At 36.6% G+C, this 17,463-nt stretch overlaps 2 protein-coding genes across 4 annotated transcripts in view; both read left to right on the forward strand.

The window, feature by feature from the left end:
- Window positions 1-665: 665 nt before the first annotated feature.
- LOC137245709 (STAM-binding protein-like) lies at window positions 666-4,458 on the forward strand. 3 transcript variants are annotated; one of them, XM_067776797.1, is made up of 6 exons: window positions 668-909; window positions 1,340-1,855; window positions 1,981-2,296; window positions 3,492-3,604; window positions 3,681-3,783; window positions 3,846-4,458. In XM_067776797.1, exons 1-6 carry the CDS (start codon window positions 794-796, stop codon window positions 3,906-3,908), a joined length of 1,227 nt encoding a protein of 408 aa, XP_067632898.1. In that variant the 5' UTR covers window positions 668-793; the 3' UTR covers window positions 3,909-4,458. The 3 variants fall into 3 exon arrangements, 2 of the variants coding, with proteins under 2 accessions (XP_067632898.1, XP_067632905.1); XM_067776804.1 differs by lacking the exon at window positions 668-909 and adding an exon at window positions 920-1,026; XR_010951391.1 differs by lacking the exons at window positions 3,681-3,783; window positions 3,846-4,458 and adding an exon at window positions 2,641-3,428 and having other exon boundaries at window positions 666-909.
- Window positions 4,459-10,814: 6,356 nt separating this feature from the next.
- aralar1 (calcium-binding mitochondrial carrier protein aralar1) overlaps window positions 10,815-17,463 on the forward strand; it is a 59,737-nt gene continuing 53,088 nt past the window's right edge. The window contains exon 1 of the mRNA XM_067763621.1: window positions 10,815-11,900. Coding sequence (XP_067619722.1) covers window positions 11,847-11,900 — 54 coding nt within the window. The 5' untranslated portion in view covers window positions 10,815-11,846. The remainder of the gene's footprint in view (window positions 11,901-17,463) is intronic.

The following is a 17,463-nucleotide window of genomic DNA, read 5'->3' on the forward strand; positions in this document are numbered from 1 at the left end:
CACGCGTATACGTTTCGTTTGCGCATGAAAAAACACCTATCCTCGCTTAGATAATGCTTAGGAGACCCATCTAGCGACTGTGGTTAAACAACTAGCTACAGCACAGGGTGTACCGAAAAGCGGAGACACAACCCTCTGTTGTATTTCTGTGGATAACATATCAAGTTTAAGCATAAACGTATATAGATAAGAAAAAAACACAGCTATTTTTAATGACTAAAATCAAGGCGAATTCAGTTGAGGTGGTGTTATCCCAACAGCTGATTTCTTCTTCTTGATAATTTTCCATACAAAGCCTTGTACAACAAAATGTCAGTTAATCGAAATCTATGAAAATTTTCTTTTGACTTGACATTCTTCTGAACGACGAATTGATTGAATTCGCTTTGCCACCACCTGGTATAAATTCGACTTGGACTAAAATTATTTAGTTGGTATAGAATGTTATGAATAATTCATTTTACGGCTCATCCTATCTCAACTATGACTATGACCACAGATTAATTAAGGCCAGGCTCAGTGCAGAAGGAGAAGGAGCACGGGATTAACAATTAGGTGGCCATGATCTCTCTAAGTTTTCAATATCATCAATACGAAAAATTTATTAACATAGGGAAAAAATATTTCCCTCTTTAAAAACAAATCAATTACATGAAGTCTGCAACATTGGCTTATCAGCTGTTTGCTGTTTTGACAATTGATCCAAAAAAACTTTCAATTGCAAAACTCAGATAAAAACCAGAAGTTTTTTAATTTGATGAGCAATTATAAGTAGCAGATTTGAGCGGCGACGATGGCAAAGGCGGTCAACAATATGGGCATGTCCATTGTGGAGCCTCACGAACGTATACGCTTTCTATCCAATTATGGCAACATGATTGAAGTGGACGCAAACATGCCAGTTACACGGTGAGTCAGTGCCAATGAAGTCATAGAAGTTTATCTGCTCATAAAGGCATACTTGATGTAAGAAGCATTTAAATATCACCATGTTAAGATGATCACGTACAATTTCGGAGATTTGTGGTACGGGAGTAAACGTGTGTACATATATATGCCCTCGAGTAGAAAAAGAACAAATTGTAAATTCTTATTGCGTTGCCATAGCTTTGTTTTTCTATTGGTAGTAATTCCGATGAGAAAATAGGCAGTTGGTAAAATAAAGAAGCAACACAAAAATAAATGCTAGTCCAGGGATTTTGTAAAACTAGGATACACTTGTCTATGCATTTATATATGGATGTGTGTTCTTTGTTCTCAATATCCCTGAATGGATACAATCGATTCAAGCAAGCATTGTTTTCAAATATAAACAAATTTTAATGTGCATTATTTCCAGGTACTACCGTTCAGGCACCGAAATGGTCCGCATGGCAAATGTTTACCTTGAGGAAGGTAATCACGAAAATGCCTTTATTCTGTATATGAAGTATATGACTCTCTTCATTGAGAAAATTCGCACGCATCCAGAGTATTCAAAAATTAAGTCTGAAGTTAAAATACTTAACAAGCGTATTAAAGATGAAATCATGCCAACAACTGAGAAATTGCGAGCCAAGCTTTTGGATCGCTATCAAAAGGAATATGAGCAATTTCTGGCGAATAAAGAGGCAGAAAAGGCGCGTGAATTAGAACGCGAACGTCAGAAGCGGCGGGCAGCTGTTTCCGCTGGTGGGAGCACCTCAGGCTCTTACATACCAACCAATCTACATGTACAAATAGATCCAAACATGCAACCCAGCGCGCCGGATTTAGGTCTCTTAGATAAGGTGGTTTATCCCAATGATTTCCCAACGAGCACCAATCGGTTGCCTAGCTCGGGACTTCTTTTACCCGGCGATTTTGATAAAGATAGGTTTGTATTTTATTTCAAAATGACAACCAAAGCTTTGATATTAATTTGTAATTTGTTAACATTTCTATTTTAAACTGTTATAAATTTCTTAAAAGTACATACTAACTAACTTTTACTGCCAATAGCAAGCCCCCCAGTTACGATCGTAGTCAAAAACCGCAGTACGAGCGTTCTGATTCCCTGCTGGCAGGTTCATTACGCACTGTCATGATTCCCGGGAACACAATGGAGGTGTTTTTGCAGCTGGCGCATAACAATACTAAGAAAAATATCGAAACATGTGGCATACTGGCTGGGCATTTAGCACAGAATCGCTTATTCATAACACATATTATAATACCAAAACAACAGGGTACACCGGACAGCTGCAACACCATGAATGAGGAGGAAATTTTTGATGTGCAGGATCAAAAGAATCTCATTACACTCGGTTGGATTCATGTAAGTGAAATGGTTTGTATATGGAATGTGAATAATTGTATACGACATCATTACACCCTTAATACACGTCCAAACATATTAAAAGGAGTTTCAAAAGACGCGTTTCGGTGCCAGGAAAAACCGAAAAATAACCCCGGCTCCGTCCGAAACCGGGAGTGTGATCGGTAGTATTTTTGCAGAATACACATCTTCGCGTTGGCGGAATTCGGTCTTGCTTTTAAAAAATTACCATTTGGAAGTGTATTAAGAGTGTCATGCTGTCGAGACTAGCTGTAGAACTAGCGGAATATGTTTTTATAACCATTTCCCTGTGTTGCTTGTTGTTGTTGTTGTTGTTCTTGTAGCAGTGCTTCGCCCCATCCAACAGGTGTGACAGATCACAAAATGTCATCAATATCCTCTAACGGAAGTCCAAGGACACTTGCTGTTTCAACAACGGTGGACCATAATGAGAGGGGTGTTAGAGGCGTTTGTTTCACATTGCAATTGAAGAGATGGTTGGTGTCATGTGGGGACACCATATTTGTATTTAAGTCGACCACCTTTAGGATTAGGGAAGTATTTTGTCGGATACTAACCCGGCGGGTATGTGTAAATATTTGAAGCAGCACTTATAAGTGCTGCTCACACTTATTTGTTTCATTTTGTCAATCAGTCTTCGTATATCTCCATGTAAGTACCTAATTCTGGAAGGACCAGTTTTGGCCTGGCAAAGGTTTTAAGGCCTAGAAGGTTCAATGAGGTCATTATCAAAAGTTCTCGAAATGGTTGTTGTTGTTGTGTTGACATTCACTGGGCACAACCACTCACAAATTGTTATCAAAGTCCTCTATCCTCGAGATGGTCGGGCTTGTACCTTAACGGTGCTTGTTACCAGAACGTACCGGATCTATATCCGGCAAAGGTCCATCAACATCGATAACACTCCCTACAACCTTCGGGGACGGGACTTATGTACATGTTTTACGCCGACCTCGCAAGCCCCGATGAGTTTTCACTGAGAAGCTTTTCATGTCAGAAATATACTCGGAGTGTTTTTGGTAGTTGAAACAACTTGGTTCTAAATGTTTGATGTCACTTTGTCTGGGACGGAGCGGAGCACGCTACCACCACACTATGGCGGCCGCCACAAGTATGTGATATTACTCACTTTTTAAATTCGCATTTTGTACTCAAACTAGTTTCTTTTCTCTAGACACATCCCAGTCAAACAGCATTTCTTTCGTCAGTGGATTTGCATACGCATTGTTCTTATCAAATGATGATGCCTGAAGCAATTGCCATTGTCTGTGCCCCCAAGTATCAGACGTAAGCTAAAATTTGTACCCCAAAAACTGCAAATGTGATATATTTTCGCATACTAATTTTTCTATAACTTTTTTAGAACTGGGTTCTTTATCTTAACACCAAACTATGGACTTGATTATATTGCGCAATGCCGGCAAACAGGATTTCATCCACACCCTATTGAACCGCGACTGTTCATGGTAAGTTAAAATATGTTTTATCAAACGAAGCTTGTAAATTTCCATTCTTTTTTTTAATGCAGGAAGCACAACACATCCAACTAGAATCTCAAAGGAAAATTGAAGTAGTCGATCTGAGAAGATAGTTTTTGGAGTTTTATGTTTGAAAATGCCTTATAGCGTATTCAATACTAAAAAAGAATAGAGGAAGCCCAGCCGAACGAATTTAAATAGCATTAAATCAAAAAATAAATGTCAACAGAAGAAAACATAGTCTGAAGGCAAACACTGGCTTGGAAACTGGAAAAGTTCCTCTTGCACAAACACAGATATTTATATCATAAAGTATTATGTATTCGCACTTTTTGTAGGATATGATGTACGCTTTATAATTGCTACAGCTACAGAGATAACAAGTTACTTTACTACGCTAAAAGCTGATATGTATTTTTTAACAAGTGATCAAGCACGCTTGACAGCACCAGGAAAGCATAATAAAATAACTACTTAGCATTTTTAGACGTACGATGACATATTTTTAGAGATATTTGTGCTGAAGGCAAAAAATTGTAATGTTTGTATGTATGACGATGTTAAAATCAGTAACATGAAATTGAATTAAAATTGCATACTGTTTGCAAGAATAAATACGAGAATTACTTGTAATAATAATAAATCTTAACAAAGCAAACAAAATTTATATTTCGCTGTTTTTTTTATTTCAATACAAGCTGCTCGCTTATCGCATGTACATACCTATTTTTTTTTTCTCGGACGCTGCGGCAGCGCACCGCCCTCAAGCGGCCCGATGAAACCAGGCTAATCCTGTTATTATTATTATTATTTTTTAATTCATAACATAGTTTCTTTTTTTTTTTGTTTGTATCCCATATCCCAACTCCCATTTATGCTCCATTTATAATTTATACTTTTTTTGTTACCGAGTCTTTGAGAGGCAGTGGCTTCTTAAGCGCCGAGATCTAAAACCGCTCAGCTACAGAGAAACTCATCAGCTGAGAAATATAGATTCACAAAATACAATAGATTAAAAGTATAAATATATTTTTTTAATTATTAAGAGAAGATAGAACTGTTTTTTTTTTTTTTTATGGCAAAGAGCGAGTCCGAAACATCAAAATTTTAGAATATTTTATAGTCGAGTTTATAAAGAGCAAAAACAGAATAGGACCGAGATGGCTGCCCTGAGGCACACAGGAAGGAACATCGATGACATTCGAACAAATGTTTTTAAAAATGACTCTTTGAGTTCTACCGCAAAGATAGGAGGAGATCCATCGAGTTAGGCCAGGTTGAAAGCCAAGCAATTCGAGTTTATGAACAAGTAATGAGTGGCATACTTTGTCGAATGCTTTGTTGAAATCAGTGTATATAACGTCGGTATGATGATTGTTGCTAAACCTATTAAAGACGTGAGTTGTAAATTCAAGCAAGTTGGTTGTGGTTGATTTGGCTCTACAAAAGCCATGCTGAGAACTATCTATCAATGTAGAAATCGAAAATGTAAGGTGATTAGTAATGATTGCTTCTAAAAGCTTAGTGATAGTGGAGAACTTTGCTATTCCACGATAGTTTTCAATAGCCGACTTGCTTCCTTTTTTATGGAGTGGGATAAGAAAAGATTCCTTCCAAGCCGTCGGGAAAATGCGATTTTTTAAAGAGAGGTTAAACAGATCATTAAGGGGCTGGTAAATGTATTCCGCACATTAAAAAAAAAAACATGTTGGGATTAAATCGGGACCGCATTTGAAGGATTCTTTAGATGTAATAGAACATTTTCAGGCAACAAATGTGGAGCATATATTGAGTTACTAGAATGGAGCTCATATAGATAACTTGAAGGTGATGCATCAACCACAGCACAGTAATTAGAGTGAAAGAATTGAGCGAAGAAATTCGTAATCTCTTGATTGCCGCTGGAAATGCTATTTCTAAACTTCATGGCAGAAGGAAACCCGTTAATTCTGCGTTTAGAATTTACGAAATCATAAAAAGACTTGGGGTTGCAAATAATGTTTCTTTTGATTTTACATATGTAAGCTTTATAACACTTTTTATTAAGTTCAAAATACTTATGACGGAATATAGCGTATTGTGCATAATCAGAATGTAAACCGGTTCTCTTATATAATTTGAATAAACGTGATTTCTTATTTTTTAAAGCTTTTAGCTCTTCAATAAACCAGGCTTGCACTGGTTCAATGTACGAGCATGTGCGTTTGGGCACATGCTTTTCAAATTAAGTATAAATGGTTTTATTAAAATGCAAAACGTTTTGCTCTACATCCTCTTTATATCGAGGCCACGTTATCTCAGAAAGCTCTTGATTTAAATTGTTAAAATTAGTTTTGGAAAAATCAAAGCACTTGGTAGACATACGTGTTTTGTTAGTGCAGCCGACTTCGTTGCTTATGATTTCGTAAGTTATATCAAGAGAAGGATGGTAAACGTCTTCTGGCAAAACAAGAGGTTCGCACCGATTTATAGAGAATTTAGATATGTCGTCAACAAATGCTAAGTCTAAGAATTTTCCATACTTATTCGGAAAGAAGTTGATCTGATTAAGGCAAAGATCAGTAATTGCATCCAAAAAGTCATTGTTATGCATCTTGGATGATACGGGGACAATATTGTGATCAACGGTATTCCAAGATATATGTGGCAGGTTAAAGTCGCCTAATACAATCATTGAGTCCGTGGGCTTTATCATCGAATTGACTGTTTGTAACAGTGAAATATGGTGCATATACACTGATAGATCAGAAATAGAGGGGTGGGGGCGGGATGCCCTAGTTTTAGTGTGGTCATATAAATCGTGCTTTGTTACCGGAACGTAGAGGATCAACATCGATAACACACCCCAAAACATTCGCGGAGTGCCTATGTCGTCAATACAACAACAACAACAACAACAAAATAAAACAAAAACTAATAAAACACATAAAAAGATCTTTCAATCTAGATTGCTACCCCCTATCAAAAACAGCCAGATCGTCCATGTTTCGATAGGCGGACGGTACGCCCTCAGTGTTTAAAATGTTCGTACGGTTCGCGGTCCCTACACCGAGTCGGATCACTACATCGACGCAGCCCTCTGAGAGCACTTGGTTCTGACGCCCAGAAAAACATTGTAACATGTTGGATGGTAAGGAACACTGAAAAAGGACGCTGTATATACTCGAATGTAACGACTAGAGTGTGCGGATGCTGCCGTAAGTTGAAGAAGAAAGCGAGGTGTTTTCTTAAAAAGAAAAAAATATACGCACAAGGTAGTGAATATGAAGAGCTTGGGGTACAACCAAATAGCGAAAGAGGGAAGATTTCAACTCTGTGCTTAATTCACATAGAAAACTGTTACCTGGTAACCTATGTATAGCATGTGCTTAGATTATGGAGAGAGCACTCTCTGCTCTCTTAGCCGGAGGCATCTATGAAGCACAATCTGACGAGACATTGCCTGCAGATATGCTCGAATATGGCGGCAAATTGCGTTTTTGTCGCGGAATCAGCCTTTCAACTGATATGACTTTTCCAGTGCACCCTTAGACGTGGTAAATCTGCCACGAATTGGAAAAGGTAGTAGGTAAAAAGGGGAATTCATATCACTGAACGGTTAAAGGCATCTGCCTTTACACTAGTATAAAGTATGAATGTTGGTGATTTCGAGTTCAATACTCAGCTCCCGAGAAACTATAGCTGATGAAGAAGTGAAATTCAGAAACATGTCCTAGTAACCATCGCCGTTTGTAAACTTTGCACGTTTTCTCTAATATCAATATGGGTAGTAAAAAAAGAAATGGCGCACATCACCTCGTTTTCGATTTCAAAACCGCGTTCGATAGCACAAAACGTTTGCCTATATACCGTTAAGTCTGAGCTTGATTTCCTCTCAACAGTTATATGGCAGCGCTAAATGACGTTGCGCAACACCGCCAGCTTAGTCAGAACTGAAAGGTGTCCCTCTGAGTGATTCGAAATTAAAGGAGAAGAATACACTCAGAAAAAATACATAGCTAAAATACGGAAAGCATTTCCTAAAAGAATTTTCTTTAAATTGAGGAAAATTTTAATTTAATGAGTAAGAACTTATTTTATTAATTTAAGGGAACATTTTTCTTGTTTTTTTTCGGTCAATAATACTTGATTAAATGTTTTCTACAATATTTACATGTAGGAATTAGCTCAGTGTATAATGTGCTCGACCGTGGTCTTCGTTTTCATAAATTTTTAGGGACTTTTTTTGAGTGTATTGTAAATAAATCGGAAAACTACTCTTGGCATCAAATGCTATGTTAGACAAAGACAAAGACAAAAATAAAGTCACGTTTCTAAAAACGAAAATTAGATACAACAAGTCACTTTTCGATCCGTTCCGTTATATGATGCGACGGTTCTGGGAGAGAAAAGTGTACCAGGTCTTATGTTATAAAATGATTCTCTCCTCTTAGCAAACCAGAAGATTGTACAATGCAGCTTCATTGTACCTCGTTGCTAGTCTAATATTGCAATGCTTGGATTGGGTCTTATAGATTTTACAGCCCAGTGCTTAACTACCCTCCTTCCTGTTCCATTGATCATATCCAACTCACGTCTCAATCAATTGTTGCGAGCCCTTCTTTGACAACTCATCGATATCAAACTTCTGCTTTTCTTCGCACTGTCTGGTACTGTTAGCCGGTAACTACTTTTGGATATCAGATAAGCAAGGAAAAGCTATCCGAATATTCGACGGGATCAAACAAATCGTTAGAGTCGGGCTAGTACTGCAGCATACAACATTCTTTCCATCATGTGAGTGCCCACATCGATAACACTTCCTTAAGCTTTCGGGGAGTGTTACCGTTAAGCAGCAACAACAATATAAATTAAAAATAGACTCATCCAAGAAAAATTTAAGCTACTACTTCACTACTTTATTATTCAAAGGGCACATGTCCACATTTTCAAATTTCTCACCAGACACAAAAACGCTGTAACCTTTTTTTTATCTAACGTAAATAATAGTAAAGACTAAAATTGTCTTTTTGTGCTTTTTAACTTGTGGACTTGTGCTATTTTAATAATAAATAACACTGAAATAAAAAGACTGGTAAAATCAACCGAAATACGGGTCAATTCAACTGAAATTTCTGTTAATTTTTATCCATCGCAACAAGATGTTGATTCAACTGCGTTGATTCGTAATTGATCGTTTTAGTAGTCAAATGAACAAAAAAAGTTGTTGCGACAGCTTTGTATGAAAGTACCTATGTTGCCATATACATAAATAAATAAATAAATGTAAGGCGCGATAACCTCCGAAGAGATCTAAGGCCGATCTTCTCTTCCAATTTGCGTCGTGCTCCTCTTGATTTTCCCTACAAAATAGTCGAACGGGACCTACATGTTTTATGCCGACTCCGAACGGCATCTGTAAGGCAGATGAGTTTTCACTGAGAGCTTTTCATGGCAGAAATACACTCGGAGCGCTTGCCAAACACTGCCGATGGGCGACCCCGCTTAGAAAAACTTTCTTCTAATTGAAAAACCTTATTTCTAAAATTTTGATGTTGCTTTGCCCGGGGTGCGAACCCAGGGCATACGGTGTGGCAGGCGGAGCACGCTACCATCACACCACGGTGGCACTTACTAACCGAACGTCAATTGGGCTTACATCAAATATTCCGACACACATTAAATATACACTTTATTATTTTGTTTTATTAAACGCACTTTCACCAAATTTTATATTTTATAATTTATTTAATTGGGAGCGTGTCATTATTCTGTATTACAAAATTCTGTAAATTGCAAAAAAAATCTGCTTTCTAAAATTCTGCTTTTTTAAAATTCTGCTTTTTCAAAATTCTGCATGTTTAATTCTGGAAGTCAAAACTCCGGAGTCATGGCATGGCGTAGCCGGTGTTGGATCGGCTAAGGGTTAAAGTGCGGCCGAAGGCCGCCTACGCAGAAGGGTGTACTACGCAGAAGGATATCACTAGTGTTTTGTTGCTTTCCCACTTTGTGTGTTTTTTGGAATTTATGTTTTTTTATTTTGGTATTTTTTTTTTCAACAAGTGACACCATCGTCATAAGTACAAAGTAGAGAGCGCAGTGAGCGTAAAATTCTCTTTAAAATTTGCTGATGTATTGACTGTAGATCGCTGCTGAAATGACCAGTGAGATCAGTTGTGTTAACAGAAAAATCAGTTAGATTGACAGCCAATTTTACAGAATTTTGTTAACGTAAGAGCGAAAATATCTCTTCTGTTGAAATTACTAAACTAATTTGTTCGTTTGACAAAGAACTCGGTCGAATTAACCATAATTCGAACAATTTCACCGAATCTCCGTTAAGTCAAGAACAACAGAACTAATTTGTTGATTTTACTAGCACCATTTCTTTCAGTGTAGGCGTGTAAAAAAAAAACACGGCTAATATGTGGCTGTTAAAAGAGAATTTTATTTCTACGTTACAATAAAATAGTATAAATAGTAAATATTCTGTGTTAATTTAGTTGATGTGGCAAAAAATTTGTTTTTTAAGGTAACCCATCAATAATGATCCATGAATAAAACGTCATACATTCAAATTAATCAAATGTATTAGTGAATTTTGTATAGGGGCCCGTAAATTGTTTAGTCCCGGGCCCGGATTTTCTCTCTACGGCCCTGGGACCGGCAATAATACATGTTGTATTAACTATTAAGTCCTGGACAAAAGCCCTCTTAAAAATAAACGCAAAATTCCATCGCCCATAAAATCGTATAGGGAAAAGTTGGATGTGTTGTTTTGGCAATAAATAGGTCTTGATTAAAACTATACCTTGCATTTAGTATGTCACTTTTGTCCAAATGTTTAATAATAAACGATTCAATTAGTAATCGGAAATACCAAAAGCGTTGCCGGCAATATAATTTATTTGTACACAATTTCAGCGTACCCTCATGTAGAATTTTCATGTATTTCACTTTGCGTTTATACTTCCATTAGCATTCCATTACTGCAAAGAATTTTCCAATAGGCGCTCAGTTTGCTCTGCATGATTCAGCTGTGTTCAGTTCTTTGTGGTGGGTCAAATGTGATAAAACTTCCGCTGAATTGCGCGTAGGAAAGATTGTGGAATGCTGTAAATGAAAAAAAAAAACAAAGAATAACATATTTAATAAATTTGTGGTGTAATAAAAATCTTGAAAAATAAATAGTACCTTTTAAAATATTAAAGAGAGTCCAAAATTTAAATAAAATCGATTTTTACCCACCCATCGTTTGTGTACGGATATGTCGATGTAATCGAAGGTACAAATCCGTACGTGTCGTGTCTGTTCTATTACTATGAGCAAATTGCAAAGGTCAAACACGTGAAAAGTGCTGGACGCGACGGGAGGGAACGGATAATACTGCAGCTAATTCAAACAGTTAAATTAGTTCGCTGCACTTTTTTTCGCCTTCGTTACTTCGGTGAAGTGCGGAGGCAGAAAGTGTTTTACTTGCTAGTGTTGGTATTCTCCTTTATTTTCCGACGCTAACAAACGTATAAACGTACGCTTGAAAATTTATTGTAATTTTTGTTACTTGGTCGTCAATCTATTAAACACGCACAGAATTTTCTAGCTGTCTGTGACACTTAAACTGCAGCACCACCCATCGGCGTTGTTTTCGTATCCATTGAGTTTTGTTGGATTTGGTTTCATTATAAGCAAAACCTCAACAAATCAAATGACATCCATAAGGCCGTCTGGTCAAAAAATCCCCGTTGATTAGTCGCATCATTTACAGTGTTTTTGAAATATCGGCAGACAAATTGTCAGCCTCTCATCTCCTGTTGAGGACCTGCAATTTTAAGCCGAAACAGTTTACAGTAAGGGGTTGGCACGTAAAATAGGCAGGACGGAAGAGTACACAGAAAAGTAAAGAAAATATCGTGAAGTTTGGGAGGGTAGAAACAAAGCAAACAAGACAACAACAGTTGAGGCTGAAATGGAAGTTTGATTGGAAAGCTGGAGAATCGTAACTTAATAATTTTCCATTCAAGTGTTTAAAGTAAATAAACTCAAAACTACTTGGCACAGGATTTTCAACTATAATGAATATTTTTTATGCGAACTTTTGGATATTTCAACCAGTTCAATGTCAAGAGGTAAGTTGTATGATATTTAAATTTTAAAAAATTTGTGTTGATTTTTTATACAGGATCATGCTCCAATCAAGTGCTTGTACTTGTTGATCCCCTAGCATTATATTGATGGTCGTATCGTTGGCGCGTGTTGTTGTCTTAACCGAAAAATCATTTCCCTACAATCCATGGAGTTACAAACAAGGTTTAACCAGATATTGGTCCGGGTCATTATAGTGCCAACTGTTGTGGGAACAGGACGATGCTGTCATCAATCAAGCATACTTTTCTCTGGTCATATGTTGTTTTCTTACGTTGTTGAGCATCGTCCTAGAAGGTCTTTTAAGACCACGATTTCCAATATGTTCACTTGGATCAAAATTCGCCTCGTTGCTAACGTTTTGTCCGCTGGTATCTTTTCATAGTTACAATATCCAAATATTTTCCTGAGTACCACACACATTCAACTTCTTTTTTAACACGTTTACTCAATCCGGAACCGTTTCGGAATTAATATTGGGACTATTTCGGGAATATATAAAAGTTATATCGGGACTTTTTGGAATTATTTCGGACCATCGGGACCGTGACGGAAGTTGGTTAATGCAATTTAATTTTGGGACGAATTTTATTTTTTGATTGCTGGCGGTATTATTTTCCAAGTTACTTGGGTTATTTTGTTACTATTTAGGTATTGTTTTCTATACAATTTTAGTAATTTTTTCGAGACTATTGGCGGTTGATTAAAACCTAAACTTTTGACTTACTTTGGACACTTTTCGGGATCGGCTTTCGGCCTTAGAGAGGATATCGGTAACACTTCGGGACTATTTTCGGGATCAGCTGAAATTACTCTGCGACTTTTTCAGCACCACCACAAGAAAATGTAAGTACTACTTTGGTGTATTGCGGAATTGCCGTAGATATAATTTTAGAATCGAACAATTTTGGGGTTAGTTAAAAACAAAATCAATATTGTTTTTTGGACCTCTCAGATTCAGTTTATATTCTTTCAGAATACATATGTACTAAACAAAATTCAAAACATGAATTACATACGTATTATGTCAGCTTATCTTATTTGAAATAAAGATAGTTAAAGTGGTCCCAAATCCTTCTTCGAGATTACGAATCACGCCAAAAAACGGCCTGAGGGATTCCCGGAATTGACTGGAACTGATGGTTGTTCCGAGCAATATCGAAATTATTATATAGCAATTCCGCAAAAAGCGAAGTAACACGGGAATATGCCCAGAACAGTCCGAAAATGTCCCCTAAATTAGTCTTAAAATAATCCTAAAACAAGCACAAAGGAATGCAAAATACTTTCTAAATTCATCAAAAAGAGATAAACATTTTTCAGGACATGTTCCTGAAATAATTTTCAAATCAAACCCAAAATAGTTCCGAAATGGTCCCTAAATAACCTGTCTCCAAATAATCTCCGAATTTGTCTCAAAAGCTGTTATGAAATATTTCTGAATTGGTGCAAAACAAATTCGGAAATAATCCCAAAATAATTCTTCATAACGTAATGCAATTTTCGCGTGGTATACCTCCGACGAGATTAAAACCGATATTCTCTTCCAGCTGGTGGTCAGCCTTTAAATTTTTCTTACAGCTCTTCCGACCTGCGTTTCCGAACGTCATATCCCATGCCTGATAATTTTAATGAGAAACTTTTCACGGCAGAAACACACTGGAAGGGCTGGCTAAACCACTGCGAAAATCGACTTTGTTTCAATAAAAATGTGTAAGGTAGTTTGATGTGAACTGTCCCGTCACATAAGTCTGGGACCTTTGGTTAGTTAGTGCAGCACACTATCTGTACACCACGCTGGCCACATTGAGTGAATGCAATTACCAATTTCATACGTGAAATTACCAAATACATACGTGGTACATGGCCTTAAGGTACAACTATACTAAAGTGCCTTGATAGGAGGTGTCGTGGCGTATGAGTAACTTAATCTAATGTAGCGAAAAAAGCATTGACGAAAGAAATCATTTTAAAATTGATCAGAAAGTATTTATTTGGCTAATCAAAAGGATCACAAAATTCAAAGGTGAAAACCAACAAGGCATTGTTGTTTTAGAAAAGGAAGACATTAATTGAAAAAAGTAGGGACAAGTATGTTCTTTTTGCCTGATGATGCAATGCAAATGCAAAAGCTAGCATTTATGGCTGAAGTACTGAAAGCTGTTTACTTACAAACACTTGTATGTATGTACGCATAAGCTTCTTATAACCATCAAGTTAGGGTTAATGAATAATACAAGCTTAAGCACTAACTACAAATGGAAGTCAAGTAGATACATATGTATGTGCACGCAACGCACTAAGCTATTTCTATAAATGAGCATTTCCGGAAAATCAAACCTGTGTTTATTTGTTGTATTTGTTTTATTTGTTTTATTTGTTACAACAAATGATTTTGCTTGCATGAATATGTATTTTTGTATAGCGAATGTATGAAAGTCGCTAATTTAAACATTTTCCGAACACTTAAACGGCTTAGAAAAAAATGCACTTGCACATTATTACAGTTAAAGCTTTGACAACGCACACACAACTTGCTACAATATTCATGCATTTATAGATTTGTACATATGGTTATAAATATCAGGGAATCGAACCGGCTCAAAGTGAATCAGTTCACACAAAAAAATTATTACTGTATTATAGTTTGAAAAGATGAGGCTTGGAAAGATCGTTCAATTTCTGTCTAAGATACATATATACATATACAAAATAAATGTAAGAGAAAATAATGAGTTAGACTAGAGAATTCGGTTAATCCTTGCCTCAATAGATTGGCTTATCCTTATAGATCTATAGTGTACCGAATTAGTGCATTATATCCGCACATTCGCCCAGGAAGCCATAGGAGCAATACTCAATTACTATTGTCAAATATTAATATAAATGAGATTTTGTCATTGAACACCTTAGAAAAAATCACTATAACAGACTCATTGTGATGGTTCCTACATGTTGTGTGCCGACTAAGAACGGTATCTCCAAGATAGATGAATTATCTCTGAGAAGCTTTCCATGGCAGATATATACTCGAAGTGTTTGCCAGAACACTGCCGAGAGGTATCCCCGCTTAGAAAAACTGTATCTAAAGCATTTGAGGTAACTTTTTCCGGGACTTAAACCTTTGTGGTTTAAGCGAGCATGCTACCACCACACAACAGCGACCACATATGGAAACCATTAGCTAAGATAATACGAACCAACGAGCCTGTGAATTATTTTGCAACATGTCGCCAAACGATGAATACGTGATTTTTGATGATACATATGTACATATATGTATATTGCTGGATACCATTGTAAGCGCATTTGGATAGCAGGATATTAGCATTAGTAAGAAAAATCTCCCATTCATATTGTAGCAGCTACTAGTTCTGCGGCGAGGAGAGCCGTAATTGACTGTCACTGTTCAGTCAGTCACTGATAAAATTCGCTATGACGAAGGAAATATAATCAAAGAAAGCATTGTTTCCCAAAAGTCACTGAATTTGCCAACTCAAATAAAAAGCAATGAGACTAACGCCCCGATTCTAGTGTGGTAACAACATTCTTCACCACGGTAACGAAATCATGTGGAAACTTTTACACCCTTTTGGTATTCTACCCGCGAAAGTAGCCGGACAATTTTTTACGCACAAAAGTAGGTGGTTACATCGAAATAACCACACAACAGAAGTTGTTTAGAAAAAGGCAAAACTGAAAAATAAAGAATTGTAAGCGCAAATAAGTAAAGATAATAGTAAAAAAGTGTTGCCTCTTGCTATACATATTTGTTTACACTATGTACTTTCACAGAATAAATTACAATATACCTATGTAGAAATCTAACATGCCTAATATGCATATACACATCGTGCCCTTTATTCGTTAACCTCGTATCTACAAGTGAGACATTTTCGGTAAAGCGAACACGGTTGCCACACCATGTTTTCATTTGGGACCAAATTCATCGAAAAAAGGACCAAATTTTTGTTTTATTTTATTAGTATAAAATACAAAATTTTAGAATGTTTCCATATAAAATTTTACAAAACACAGTGAAGACTTTCTTTTAATTCAGGCTGAACAAACAAATATATGTGCATGCAACCAAAATTGGTACTATATTTTGACATAGGATAATTCTATATCTTTCACCAACCAAACGTTGTGAACCTAGTTTTGATCATAAAGCTCTTCGTTCTAGAATTATGTTGTTGATTGCAATGAGATAAAATGTATAGTGCAGTTAGGTTTTAGTAAGAAACGGTTCAAAATTTGCGTTCTGGTGTTGCCGAACTATGTATGTGGGAAACTGAGTAAATCATAAATGAAACTAGGCAATTTTGTTGGTGCTATTTTTATGGATGCTTACTTTTTTCCTTAACGTTTAAACTTCATATCAGAGCCTACTAAGTGTGAGTTTTGATCCCAGGCCTCAGGGGTTCTGCTAGCACCTACGGGAATAATTTTATACAAAACATTTCTTCCGAAATCAAATCTCTTTTGCATTTGCTTCCTTCTGTATTCGAGTTAAAATATTTCTTGTACGAATATACTTAGTTTTAAATTACCTTACGTGGCTTAACACCACAATAGTCCTGGAATTCCTTGAACTCATTGAGCTGGGTGAGAAAGATTTAAATATCAAATTTCCAAACGAGAAGTAATGCATCGAATTTCTTTGTATAAGTTTTGAAAGTGTTAGGCTCACGACAGAGTGCTCGCTATAAGCTATGCTACATTGTGAATGATAACTAAGTGTGATATCTTCTGCATAGACGTCAAAATTCCAAAGTGATTGGATCACCTGATTTGTATTTGACTATCGCTGTCTCATTCTGTATCTCTTTCTATCACCCGCTGAAGATAGGCGGCGCCATATTGAACACCCTGTCAAAACGCTAAAAAGTAGCCATATTGAACATCCTGTCAGGCATTTGACAGATAAGATATCACACTTAGTTATCATTCACAATGCTATGCTAGGCGAGAAGAAATTTTTATTTTCATATATTTTACATAGTGTTGTATAACCGATCGAAATATCTAGCCGTTATTAATATTATTATAAAACAAGAGTTTTTTTTCATTAGTCGGTTATTTCATCAACAATTAACGACAATGTGTTTGCCAACACTTTTCTTTTTAATGCCTGGCTTAATTATATCCTAGGTGAAATGTTATTGTTTTGGTACATTTTACTGACTGAGCAATTTTTTATGGTGAGAGTTCCATTGAAGTAAATTCAAAATTATATGGGGGCTAACGAAAGTGTGGCGAATTTTTGGGCAATATTGTTAATTTTTACCTGAGTGAAAAAGGAAGAAAAGTACCAATCGTAGCTACTGCCTAAAAGGACCAAAATTGAAGAAAAGGAACCAGCGGACCAAATGGGGTTGGAAGGGACCATTTTTGGTCCAAATGGACCAAAGTGGCAACCGTGAAAGCGAAGAAAACTACCATTCAAATTTCTCCACAGACACTGGTGAGTTTCTTGATGATGACAGTGTTACCACTTGGGCCAGAATCGCGAATAAAAGAACTGGTAACGATATTTGGTTACAT

This window comes from Eurosta solidaginis, chromosome 1, assembly GCF_040869045.1.
Source record: "Eurosta solidaginis isolate ZX-2024a chromosome 1, ASM4086904v1, whole genome shotgun sequence".
Classification (NCBI taxonomy): Eukaryota; Metazoa; Arthropoda; class Insecta; order Diptera; family Tephritidae; genus Eurosta; species Eurosta solidaginis.

What these genes read in the sequence shown, in the direction of transcription:
- LOC137245709 (XM_067776797.1), top strand. Translation starts at nt 794, where the DNA reads ATGGCAAAGGCGGTCAACAATATGGGCATGTCCATTGTGGAGCCTCAC. An exon ending in GGCGATTTTGATAAAGATAG is followed by an intron (nt 1,856 to 1,980) that starts GTTTGTATTTTA and finishes TACTGCCAATAG; the next exon opens with CAAGCCCCCCAGTTACGATC. An exon ending in TTACACTCGGTTGGATTCAT is followed by an intron (nt 2,297 to 3,491) that starts GTAAGTGAAATG and finishes TCTTTTCTCTAG; the next exon opens with ACACATCCCAGTCAAACAGC.